Below are 13460 nucleotides of genomic sequence, written 5' to 3' on the forward strand. Positions count from 1 at the left end.
AACCCATTTATTTCAATGAGCAGCATGTAATGCTTCATTTCTCCTCTGGTGGCACTGTAGAGAAATGGAAACCTTGTTTCCAGTTTCCCCCACAGATTAAAGCTGATCGCTAGGAATCTCAGCAACGGAACACCCTCTTATCAGCTTGTCATTGGGAGACCCTTTTAACAAAAAAAGATTGTTAAAACTGGACAACCCCTGCGACCTCTGCTCCTCCTATAACTATGGCCATGCAGATAATATTATTATTGTCTTATTGTGCTGCAGTCTCTTCACTATAGAGCATACAAATAGCTGCTGATTCTATACATTATGGTGAGGAGGTCCTCCCATGGGAACTAGATCCATTTGCTAAAGGGATATCCTAATTAAGCTATATAAGATCAGTCCTGCTCGTTCATAGTGAATATACATTTGTAGTCGCTCAGATTTCACATTGTTCCCTCTTTATTATAACAAAATATTTATTGAATTATAGGGAAGTGTACCGGGTCACAGAAAGTCTTCAGCGTGAGCGGTCGGCACTTCTAAAACAGCTCGACTTGTTAAGGTAAGAGATATCCCTTGACATACGCCCTATGAGGTCATGTCGAATGGTGGTGAGGGGTCTTTCTCTTGGGACGCCACTCTATTGATGTAATGTAATAATGTATTTAATTCACAGAAGATTGCCTAGACTGGATACAATTCTATTAAAATTATTAAGTGTTCAACTCCCATGCAGCGCCACCATAGGAGAAATTAAAGCGTACCTCCAGCCTGGTGCACAGTTCCATTACTATCCATGTTGCCCTGTGCCACTCCTATTGGTGGCGTACGGCAGCTCAGCCAATCCGGATTCCAGCACCCTCTCTCTCCTCGGCCCCACTGAGGAAAGACAGAGTGACTGTTCTCCGGCTCCTGCCTCTGTCCCTGCTATTTCTAGGAGACCCTATGCTGCTTTCATTAGCGCTGCATACAGCATCTTTGCGGTTACATCAGGTGGAAGATGAACGAAATAGGCAGGATCAAGTGAGATTATCTATAAAATAGTACAATTTATGGCAATATATCCAATCACAAATATTATTTTTTTAATATGCACTTCTGAAATAAAAGAAAAAAAAGTCTAGCTGGAGGTACCCTTTAAGCATTGCACAGTACCCTTAAAATCATTGAACTGTCCGTGTTTTTGAGCATGGACATGCTTGGTCCTCCAAAAAAAGAGGGGCTCTTTGTTGTCACTCTCCAAATGGGCTAATTGATGGAGGTTATGAAGGAGGGATCCCACAATTTCTTGAGTGAGTGTCTATTTACTTTTGGCCATAAAGTGTATGTATATTAAAGTCTCATATACACAACTGTATTATGTTTTGGGTCAAGCTGCGAATTGTACAGAGCCTTGATATGGCACACATATCATTCAATGGCACCTACTGTATTTCTGTATACCTCCGATTTCATATGTATTGCTTCTCGGGGAGAATATCTACTTAATACGGGACTGTACAGTGGTACACGGATCGCCAACTGCAGGGACCCATGTGTGGCTGTACAGGCTATGCCAAGTGCATGAGACACTATATTGATTTTTTAATTTCTCTTTATTAGATACACCCTCTTCTCACCAATGCACTTATCATTTTAGAAAAAAATGACGTGCAAATAAACGTTTACATTTTTTTCCTCTTCAGGGAAATGAATAAACATTTACGGGATGAACGGGACAGCTTCTTGCAGGTACAGTACAAATTGGGTTTTCAGTACAGGAAACTCCATCAACTTTTATCAGTTGTATTAATAGAAGCAGATACTGTTTTATTATTCAGTTCAATGTACAGACAGTATGCAGTAAGCTCTTGAGCTCCCTCTAGTGGTGACTGCAGGTAGTCAGAATTTTATCATTTAACTCTATGTCTATGCCCTGGATTTGGAGCTCTGTATCAGGCAAATGTAGCTCCGACCTCTAAATGTAATCTATTTAAATGAAAAAAATGAAAATGTGTTCAAGGGGGGACATCACCTTTAAGTAATTAAAGGAGTTGTCCCAGATTACATTTCTTTCTTTAGATCACGCAAAATATAAAAAAAATTTTACCTTTTTTACCCAGAAATCCAAGGTAAATCCATCTAAATCAATGAAAAATCAAAGATCGGGATCCATAGTTGGGAAATATTTTGAAAAGAAACCTTCAGCGAAAAGGTAATTGTAGACTATTTCATCGTGAACTTATGTTAGATGTTTTTTTGGAGCGCAATGGGATTACAGGAGCTGCACAAATCCAGTTTTCCACCCATTACCTGTTGGAAGATTCTATACTCAAAAATATTAATTCTGTCCAGTACCAAATTTACATCTAAGGCCCCTATAGGCACAGATTGTCTATTGCCTTAGACTCCGCCCATCAAGCAGGCCACACCTACAGTCAGATATGATTTTAAAATGTTGTCCCTTGTGCCACCCTGGGTGTCCTTCTATCATTTCCTCAGCACTGTAACTAACTAAATAACCTATAAATATACTTAATGTACACAATGTTGAAGATATTCATATATAAATTGTCCCTATAGGCACAGGCTATACAGGCCTAATGTGCTTATAGGTAAATCCGTGCCTGATTTTCTCAGTTCTCCACCTGCCCTTTGAGTAAAGTCAACACATAAAGACAATTTTAATTAGATTTCAGGAAAACTTAACATGTGTTTTGGCTTATATTAAACACATATAACAAATAATGCACAACTAAGAGGGCCAGCCTTAGGTTGATTTATGCCCTGTACAGAACCTTCTATGGATGCCCCATTTACTTATAGCATACCATAAAGTGCCCAAATAACACTGCCTAATTAATAAACTAGGGGATATATTTGCAGTCTGAGAAGTTGCCTTTCCATAGATTTGGGCACCAATTGTGGGATCAGGGTGCAAACTCTAGGTGTCAAGGGCATTGGTGCCAGTGACGAACCCTTCAGTAGTGACAGGTGATGCGCCCTGTGTGACCCACAATGCCCTGTCTGTGATCATTTTTCACGTTCATAAATATTCCAAAGCTGTTACATTTCAGAGACTAGACATTTGGTCAGAAACATGATTAGTTCATACACTGCTGCCTTGGGGGCTCCCTTTTATATCCCCCATTATGGACCTCATTGTGGATGTTTGGTGGACACCTGGGCGGCCTACATGATCTTTTTCTAGCATAAAGATTATCTCACTTCACACACACAATTGCCCATGGATTTTTTTAATCTGCGGAAGGAGGAAACTGAAGACTATTTAGGGCTTGTCCATTTTCAGGGGCTCCATTTTTGCACATTAATCAGGGCCTGTCTGTAGAACATAAGATAAATTGTGCAGGTCAATGGGATGACTACTGGGCAGCAGGGGAAAGCTGATAGGTCAGGGCGGGCCGCCTTATTAGACCAGACCTCTTGTAGCACTACCACCTGTACTGCCCTGATGGTGGTAATGGGTTCATTCACGGACGCACATATAGCATCTGCCCCAAAGGGCAAAAGGACCAACAAAGCCCAATCAATAGTGACCGGAGAAGACCAATTGATGTTTCCTGGGACATATACAGAAGACATAATTTTCTCATTTTTTATGTTGTAGAAGAGGAAATCATGGACCGTTCACCAAGTAGTGGTTATTTTTTAGATTTACTGTCCATTTAATGTTTCCACCTGACCCCATACATCGAGTGGTATTGATTCATCCATTAAGACAGTAACTTACAGTCCATATTTACTGCTTGAAGAGGCTTATAACCATCCTCTGCGTGGGTTCTTCGAAGGCCATAATTCTCGTGTAGGTTTTGAATCTCAATGTTTCTTTAGAATTGACCTTTATTGCACATCATGTAAAACACATTTTTATTTATGTTCAAAAATGTATTCCAATATTTTGTGTATTCACCAGCCGCTCCCCTACGGCTGAAGTTCTGTCCCCTCTCTATGTAAACCCTACAATTAATAAAACCCTCTTTTCTGTGAGCAGAACATCTAATTTTAGGGTGCTCCGCAGGAGCAGAAATGACTTTGAAGTGCTGGGTGGACTATTTTATTCTTCAATGCATTCTCACATCAGCTAATTATTCGCTAATTGGAAGAACATCCTAAGAGACGCTCTCAATTATTATTTCTCTTCACAATTAATTGAATTTGATGAATTATAGCCAGAATGTGCACAATACCGCACACCAAGGAACAAGCAGACCACAGCTCAAAATAGATTTGATTGTAATGGATGTTACAGTGCAACAATAGACCTAAAAAATGTCTAAAAATTAAAAAAATTAAAAAAATTAAAAAAGGTTGATCTGGGGAAATAGAAAATAGAGGGTTAGAGCTCCTCACCTGACATTGCTCTATAAGATGTCCTGCTCAAGGTAAATCAGTGGGGTCATAGTCAGTCAAAAATACAGCCCCAAAAAATGATCTCTGCTCCCTGTAGGCTAAAGAGTCTAGTGGGCGGTCCTACTCAGTGAGTAACAGCTGATCCTGTTTTCACACTCATGCAGGGAAGACTGTCAATCAATTGCTGAGACCACCCACTGGACTCTTGAGCCCACAGCATTTAAATGAATAAGTTTCCTTATCCTGAATCTTTTTGCAAAAAATGATATATCAATCTGCTCAACTCATCCTGCTCTATAAAATGCTGCAGATATGACATCATGTTCAATGTGCCAAGTTTTCTTTAAATCCGTAATCTGTGCCGCTACACCCTGCTTCATCAATAGCACCCCAGGCAGCCGCCTACTACGCCTACCCCTCATCCTAGCCCTGTGTCTTTCCGGCTACCAAGACTTTATTTTGTATGAGAATTTTTGAATGATTTCATTATATTTCAAAATGGCTAACAAGGTAACTTAACGTCAAATCAACAATATTTGGCATGGAGATATCTTTTGAAATTCAGTCAGGAAGGAAAGAAGCAATAGGCAGTCCGGAAATTAGTGCTGTAGCATTTGATATGTTTTTTAAATTTTTTATAGTATTTTATATTACCTTTATTGATATGATATTAAAATTTTACTGGCTTGACGATTTTATGATTTTGCTGCTGATCCTCCAGTCAGTCATCTGAAGAAGAAGATGTATTTCCACCTAAGCAGAACACTGTTGGGTTGAATGGCGTCGGTACCTCTATAATGGAGACTGACAGTCATGGGGAAAGCGGACCAAGCAAGGCACGCCATCTACAAAGAATAATATCCATTGAAGAGGATCATCTTCCCCAATATTTAGACAATGAAGACGAGAGACCATTAAATGACTGGCAGGAGGTGGATGAGAAGGAAGAAAATCGAACCCACAATGAAGAAGTCATCCAAAACGAAGATGAAATTCCTCAGGAGGACGTGCCATCTTCTCCTAGAGGACAACCAGTTGGAAAAGAGACCTTGGCAAATGTAAGTGTAGTGCACATAGTCAGGTTCATGGTTTCCATGCCTGCAGGCACCACCAGGGGGAGCCTAGGGGCTTACTGCTAACTGAATTATAACACAGTAGGTGGTAAGCTCCTTGGCTCCCTCTAGTGGTGGCTGCAGGCAGACAGAATTTAATAATTTAACTTATGTTAATGCAGGGAATTATGGGGTAGTAATAAATTGCTTTATTTAAAGGAAGAACATATTTACCACCCCCCGGATCGATTATTCAAAATAGTCATGGTTGGAAATTCCAGTGTGGGAAAGACATCGTTCCTTAGAAGGTTTTGTGAAGACAGTTTTTATCCAGGAACTTCTGCTACAGTAGGTAGGTGGGATTCATATGAATGGCCAAATATATTGTCTAGTATAATAAGTTTTGTTGAAAAATAAGTGAAAATGTAAATAAAAATGGCAAAGAAATTGTTCAGAAAGTGCACCTATTTAATGATTGGGGGGATAATCCTGAGGCATGATGGGAGTGAAATGCAAAAATTACAAAAATGCTTTTATGACTGGAGATGCTCTTTATTTTAAAGGGGAATTTCCCCTTCTGGTTTTGGCTTACATCATTAAAACCCTCACCATGTGGAGAATGCTTAATATTGTAGCAGTGCCTACATCAATGACAGCAAGAAAGTACTACCTATACTTACATCATTTACAGGGAGGGACAAGGATGTAGTGCTATTTGTGCCCATGGCTGCCATCACGGCAGTACAGGTGGTACTATTGTCAGGGGCCTAGGCAAGAAGGGGCAAAAACTCACTTGTGGGCTGCCACCCAGCCACTACCCAACAGTCGCTGCATGGGAGCCATCGAGTTTCACTTATAAAATGATCTATTTAATGGGCAATGAGGTGCAAACCTGGCAACATGGTGCCCTTCATTTCATGTAAGGTGTAAATGTACTGGTCTCAATTAGTATTCTGTTCCCTCTTTTTCTTGTTCCCGCTACATATATGATATGAGCCTGAGCAGCTGCATAAAGATCATATTACTCCCCCCTTTTCTTTTTTTTTTTTAAATCAGTGGAGCTGGAGGTTGATGAACATAATAGGCAGTTCATATATTTCTAAATTGCAGCCCTGTCTGCCTACATCATGTACAGGAAGACAGTAGTCAGTGCTTTTTGTGCCTACGTCATTTACAGGAATAGAAAGGCAGGCAGTTCTATCTGTACCTACATCAATTGCAAGGAGAGACAGAAAGGTAGTAATAACTGTGACTACATCATTATAGGCAGAAACTAAGGTACAGAAAAGGACAGGAAGGCAGTACTATCTGTATCTACATAATTTACGTGGAGAGACAGAGGGGCAGTACTATCTGAGCCTACATAATTTACGGAGAGACAGGGAGGGAGTACTATCTGTGCCTACATCGTTTACTGAAATGAACAGGCAGGCAGTTCTAACTGTACTTACATCAATTGCAGGTAGAGACAGAAAGGTAGTAATAACTGTGACTACATCAATATAGGCAGAGACTAAGGTAGTACTATTTGTGCTTATATCATTTATGGAGAGACACAGGGAGGCAGTAATATCTGTGCCTACATCATTTACAGGAATAGACAGGCAGGCAGTTCTGTCTGTACCTACATTAATTGCCGGTAGAGATGGAAAGGTAGTAATAACTGTGACTACATCAATATAGGCAGAGACTAAGGTAGTACTATCTGTGTCTATATCATTTACAATGGGAGACAGGAAGGCTGTACCATCTGTGCCTAAATCATTTATGCAGAGAGACAGGGAGGCAGTACTATCTGTGCCTACATCATTTATGGGCAGAGTCAGGGAGGCAGTAATATTTGTGCCTAGATCGTTTACAGAAAAGGACAGGAAAGCAGTACTATCTGTATCTACATCATTTACGTGGAGAGACAGAAAGGCAGTACTATCTGTGCCTACATCATTTACGGAGATACAGGGAGGCAGTACTATATGTGCCTACATCGTTTACAGAAATGGACAGGCAGGCAGTTCTATCTGTACCTACATAAATTGCAGGTAGAGACAGAAAGGTAGTAATAACTGTGACTACATCAATATAGGCAGAGACTAAGGTAGTGCTATCTGTGTCTACATCATTTACAATGGGAGACAAGAAGGCTGTACCTTCTGTGTCTATATCATTTATAGCGGAGAGACAGGGAGGCAGCACTATCTGTGCCTACATCATTTATGGGCAGAGACACGGGGCAGTACTATTTGTGCCTAGATCATTTACAGAAAAGGAGAGAGAGGCAGTACTATCTGTATCTAGATCGTTTACGTGGAGAGACAGTCAGGCAGTATTATCTGTGCATACATCATTTACGGGGAGAGACAGGTGCACAGTACTATCGGTTCCTACATCATTTAGAGAAAAAGACAGGGAAGCAGTACTATCTGTATCTACATCATTTACGGGTAAAGAAAGGCAGGCAGTACCATCTATACCTGATTTACAGGTAGAGATAGGGAAGTAGTACTGTCTGTGCATCCATAATTTACGGAAATGGACCAGACCCTCACAAAAGATATAGACGCCAAACCAGACACCCATGTTCTTACCGCTCCCAGGTCCTCTTGTCTCTTCACATCCGGCTGGGCGCCTCTTTACTTTTGGGTGTCTCATGCTACTGATGCTGGCCAGCGGCAGGATCTTGTGAAGCCGGGCACCAGCAGTAGTTACTTTTGAAAAATGTACGGGCTCTGCAATATAATGGGGCCCATTCATTCCTCCAAACTAACAACCGCTGGGGCCCTGCTTATAAGTTTTAAAATAATTTTACATGGGCAGCGGCGGGCCCCTTTTTTTATTTTTCTGGCTGGGCCCCTGATGGGAGTGCCAGCCATATTGCCCTGATGGCGACCCTGTCTGTGCATACGTCATTTACAGAAAGAGACCGTACTATCTGTTCTTACATAATTTACTGGGCGACACAGGGAAGTAGTACTATCTGTGCCTACATCATTTAAAGGAAGAGACAGTAATACATTATTGTTTATAATTTACAGGGAGGCACAGGGTGGTAGTACTATCTGCCTACATCATTTACATTAATAAACAGTACTATCAGTACTTACCTCATTTGCCGGGAGAAGCAGGGAGGTAGTACTATCTGTGCCTACATAATTTATATTAATAGACAGTATTATCTGTACTTACATAATTTACTGTGAGAGACATGCAGGTAGTACTATATGTGCCTACATAATTTAAAGGAAAATACAGTGCTATATGTACTTATATAATTTACAGCTAGAAACAGGGAGGTAGTACTATCTGTGCCTTCATTATTGACAGGAAGATACTGTACTTTATTTATCTACATATATTACAGGTCAGAGACAGGAAGGCAGTACTATATGTGCCTATATTTTATACTGCTCCCCCTAGTACAATGCAACCCTATTCTGGTACATGTGGATTATAATAAAGAGTAGAAAAACGTCACCAGACTTTTTCTTTAAAGAGGCTCTGTCACCAGATTATAAGTGCCCTATCTCCTACATAATGTGATTGGCGCTGTAATGTAGATAACAGCAGTGGTTTTTATTTTGAAAAACGATCATTTTTGAGCAAGTTATGAGCAATTTTAGATTTATGCTAATGAGTTTCTTAAAGACCAACTGGGCGTGTTTTTACTTTTGACCAAGTGGGTGTTGTAAAAAAGTGTATGAGGCTGACCAATCAGTGACCAATCAGTGACCAATCAGCCTCATACACTTCTCATTGTTCCAGCCCAGCTTCTTTCACTGCACAATCACACTGTGCTGTGGATCATGTTTTGCATCACATCAGCATCATTTATATTAAAACGTACCGTGAAACGATACAAAACGGATCCACAGTGCACAATAAACACTGTTTTAATATGATAGTCAAGAGACGCCAGCAGGGGAGCGGAACACGTACAGCGATTTCCGAGCATCTTCAGTATAATCATTGCTCCTGGATTCCAAAAGACAGGTTAAGGCCGGATTCACACGAGCGTGTGCGTTTTGCACGCGTAAAAGGCACTTGACAGCTCCGTGTGGCCTCAGCATATGATGCGCGGCTGCGTGATTTTCGCGCAGCCGCCATCATTATGACACTCCGTTTGGATGTTTGTAAACAGAAAAGCACGTGATGCTTTTCTGTTTTCATTCATCCTTTTCACTGCTGTTGCACGAATCACGCTGTTCGCATGGAAGTGCTTCCGTGTGACATGCGTGGTTTTCACGCACCCATTGACTTCAATGGGTGCGTGATGCGCGAAAAACGGCCAAAGAACGGATATGTCGTGACTTTTTTTCAGCGGACTCACGCTGAGTAAAAATCACGCACATGTCTGCACGGCCCCATAGACTAATATAGGTCCGTGTGACGCGCGTTGCACGGACGTGTATAACGTTCGTCTGAATAAGCCCTTATAGATGGAGTTTACTTTGCGAAAAATAAGTTACTTTAGAAAACTTTAGCATATTTAGATATCAGAAGCAGTGGTACTCTTGTTTATGGGCTGCATATGGTATTGCATTTCAACCTCATTCACTTGAACTGCAATACCAGACACAGCCCATGGACTAGAGTGGCGCTTTAACACCTTTAAATCCTTCAGGGCTAAACCATTTTTTGATTTTTGATTTTCGTTTTTCATTCCCCTCATTCCAAGAGCCATAACTTTTTTATTTTTCCGTCAATAGAGCGGTGTGAGGGCTTATTTTTTCCAGGATGAGCTGTAGTTTTTATTGGTACAATTTTTTGGTACGTAGAACTTTTCGATCACTTTTTATTACATTTTTTTTAGAGCTAAGTTGACCAAAAAATAGCTATTGAACTTTTAATATATATATATATATTTTCACTACTAAATACTTTTTTTCACTTTTGTGCGACACACTTTATTAGCCACCCTAGGGGACTCAAACCAGTGATCGTTAGATCACTGGAACAATATATTATGATTTTTACAGACTTCTGCTAAGCCCTGCCACAGAGGCAGAGTGGAGGCAGCCCCCCCGGGGGCCTTCAATAGGCTCCAGGGCTGCCATGACAACCATCGTTACCTCCTTGATCTCGTTGCGATGAGCTGTCGGAGGGCACCGCCCCCTCTTTTCAATGCCTCAGATGCGGTGGTCATGATTGACCACAGCATTTGAGGGGTTAAACAGCCAGGAACAGAGTGATCGCTGCTCCTGGCTGTTCGTCCCGGATGTCAGCTGTAAAATACTGCCGACAGTGGCCCGCAGCATATGGAGTGCGCTCAGCACGTGGGCACGCTCCGAACATCACCCCCCGCACCCGGACGTAATAGCGCGTCTTTCTGCGTGTTCTCATTACCTTTGTCTCAATCATCTGAATGAATTCCTGTATTAGAAACCTCGCTGTCCCGACATGTAGCAGACACATTAGCCGTGGTCTTTAGTAGTGATTCCGTGCAGCAAATTGGACCACACGTGAAACAGGATAGAAAGTAGCAAGATGGTTCTTGGTCATAGTATAATCTGGGAAAGGAGACAAAAATACAGAGTAGAAGATGTAGAAAGAGAATTGATTGGCAAGGCTGGTTGTATCCACGTATATACATGGATACATAGAGCGGGGGGCTACTCTTTATTGCCAAGGATAATGGGAGTTCTGACATAATTTGCTTCATTTTTGTTTGCCCATCAACATCAGCTGAAATGTAACAGCCAATATGGCCCAACGCCAGAACGTCCAACTTTTTGGATGGTCTAATTGGAACATTTAGGCTATATGCAGATGCTGCGCAATTTGATGCGGAAAAAACGCTCAGAAATTGACCTGCGGTGCGTTTTTTTAATCCGCAATTGCTGCTTATTTTTGTGGGTTTTCCCCATTGAATTCAGTGGGAGGTAAAACCCTCAACAAATAGCAGACCTTGGATTTTTCACGGCGGAAAAACAGCGATTCCGCCGCAAAAAAAAAAAGATGTTATACTTATCCAGAATTCTGTGTTTTATCATCCGGGCCGGCCTCCTGGGATGACGTTTCATCCCATGTTATTGCTGCAGCCAATCACAGACTGCAGCAGTCACATGGGATGAAACATCATGGCAGGAAGCCGGGCTGCAGGACAGAAGAGGGACGCGTCGCCATGGCTATGTAAGTATGCCATTTTATTTTTATTTTACGTGCAGTTCTCTGCAGTGGACATTCCGGGTGAGAAACTGCACCACAATTTGGTGCGGTTTTTCAGCCGGAATATCCTGAGGCGCACAGATCGGATACGCTGTGTGCTTTTACGAAGCATATCCACCCTGTGTGAACATAGTCTTATGGTTCATTGTGTGAAAGATCGAGCAAATCTATATACTTGAATAGTGTTTTATTTAGAAATTACCACAAAACCATCTGAATATAAGATATAAATTGCATCAAATCATTAAATAATATACAAGTTGTGGTCGAACATGCGGTGAGGAAGCAGATGGACCCTTTCTGGAGCAATATAGTAGATTTATTCATGCAAATGTATTTATCTGTCCAAAAAGAGGAACATTTAATGGGCAAAAAGAGCGACAAAGGGATTTGAGTCAAAAGTGGGGACTGTCAATCCAAAAAAGGGACACTACATTACACAACGTCCTGGTCCTTATGCATTATAATGACCCACAATATGTTTTCTAATAATAGGGATAAATGATTATGACTAATTATAACACGTTAGTATATTTAGGACCAGATGTCTAGCCGGGAATCTCTTAAAAGTCTTATCACCTTCCATAATAAAATGTAGTTGGATGAACCCAATCTTTTGCACGTCCTTTGTACATTTTTTAGGAAGTATGTCCCCTGCTTGAACACTTCTCCTTCCAGGCTCCATTACCTTTTCAAGTCTCTTCTATGATCCTTCTTCTTCATGAAGTCGAATAACCCCCTTGGGTTCTACCAATGCAGCGAGCGAGGCCGCGATATGTGATATTACAGGTGGCAAAAACGAAGTGTCCAGCCATGCATATCTTATCATAGAGCTCCGTCTCCTTCTACACGGAAACGCCACCATAAATTAACGGTCTATATCCCAGCTTTTTGCCTGCCAAATACTGCGGGTCTAAGGTGAAGCTTCAACCTGTTCCCCGGCCACATCTCAGTGATTTCCTTCTAGCGTAGGGAAGAAGCGGATAATATAACAGATTGAGATCCACATTGTTCTCAGGAATATTTTACTTCAGCCAGATAGTCGAGAAGGGAACATTTATAGATGATGGGCCTGACAGATAGAAGAGAACAAAAATAGGTTGTACAGGTTGAGATGGTAAGTAAATATTTAACGCCAAAATTATTTTTTTCATTTTTATTTTACTGTATATTATATTGTTATTATTCGCTACTGTTTTTGGTTTTCAGTGACTAAAGTAAACTATACAAAACTATATAATTCAGTCCTGTGGAGACCCCATGATCACAAGTACAAGGATATTGTTCAACACATAATTTCCTTGCCTCTTCTGATACAAAAGAGAATAATTGGACACCTTTTGAGCTGGGAGTCCTAAAATGGGCAGAATGGACCACCTTAAAGGGATAGATAGATAGATAGATAGATAGATAGATAGATAGATAGATAGATAGATAGATAGATAGATAGATAGATAGATAGATAGATAGATAGATAGGTATGAGATAGATAGATAGATAGATAGATAGATAGATAGATAGATAGATAGATAGATAGATAGATAGATAGATAGATAGATAGATAGATAGATAGATAGATATGAGATAGATAGATAGATAGACAGACAGATAGATAGATAGATAGATAGATAGATAGATAGATAGATAGATAGATAGATAGATAGATAGATAGATAGATAGATAGATAGATAGGTATGAGATAGATAGATAGATATGAGATAGATAGATAGATAGATAGATAGATATGAGATAGATAGATAGATAGATAGATAGATAGATAGATAGATAGATAGATAGATAGATAGATAGATAGATAGATAGATAGATAGATAGATAGGTATGAGATAGATAGATAGATAGATAGATAGATAGATAGATAGATAGATAGATAGATAGATAGATAGATAG

At 40.5% G+C, this 13460-nt stretch overlaps 1 protein-coding gene across 1 annotated transcript in view; it reads left to right on the plus strand.

The window, feature by feature from the left end:
* The window catches only part of CRACR2A (calcium release activated channel regulator 2A), a 65040-nt gene that overhangs the window by 32693 nt on the left and 18887 nt on the right, over positions 1-13460 (plus strand). The window contains exons 8-12 of the mRNA XM_075859842.1: positions 479-550; positions 1674-1719; positions 2091-2182; positions 5060-5396; positions 5610-5742. Coding sequence (XP_075715957.1) covers positions 479-550; positions 1674-1719; positions 2091-2182; positions 5060-5396; positions 5610-5742 — 680 coding nt within the window. The remainder of the gene's footprint in view (positions 1-478; positions 551-1673; positions 1720-2090; positions 2183-5059; positions 5397-5609; positions 5743-13460) is intronic.

Source organism: Rhinoderma darwinii, chromosome 3 (genome assembly GCF_050947455.1).
Source record: "Rhinoderma darwinii isolate aRhiDar2 chromosome 3, aRhiDar2.hap1, whole genome shotgun sequence".
Taxonomy (NCBI): domain Eukaryota; kingdom Metazoa; phylum Chordata; class Amphibia; order Anura; family Rhinodermatidae; genus Rhinoderma; species Rhinoderma darwinii.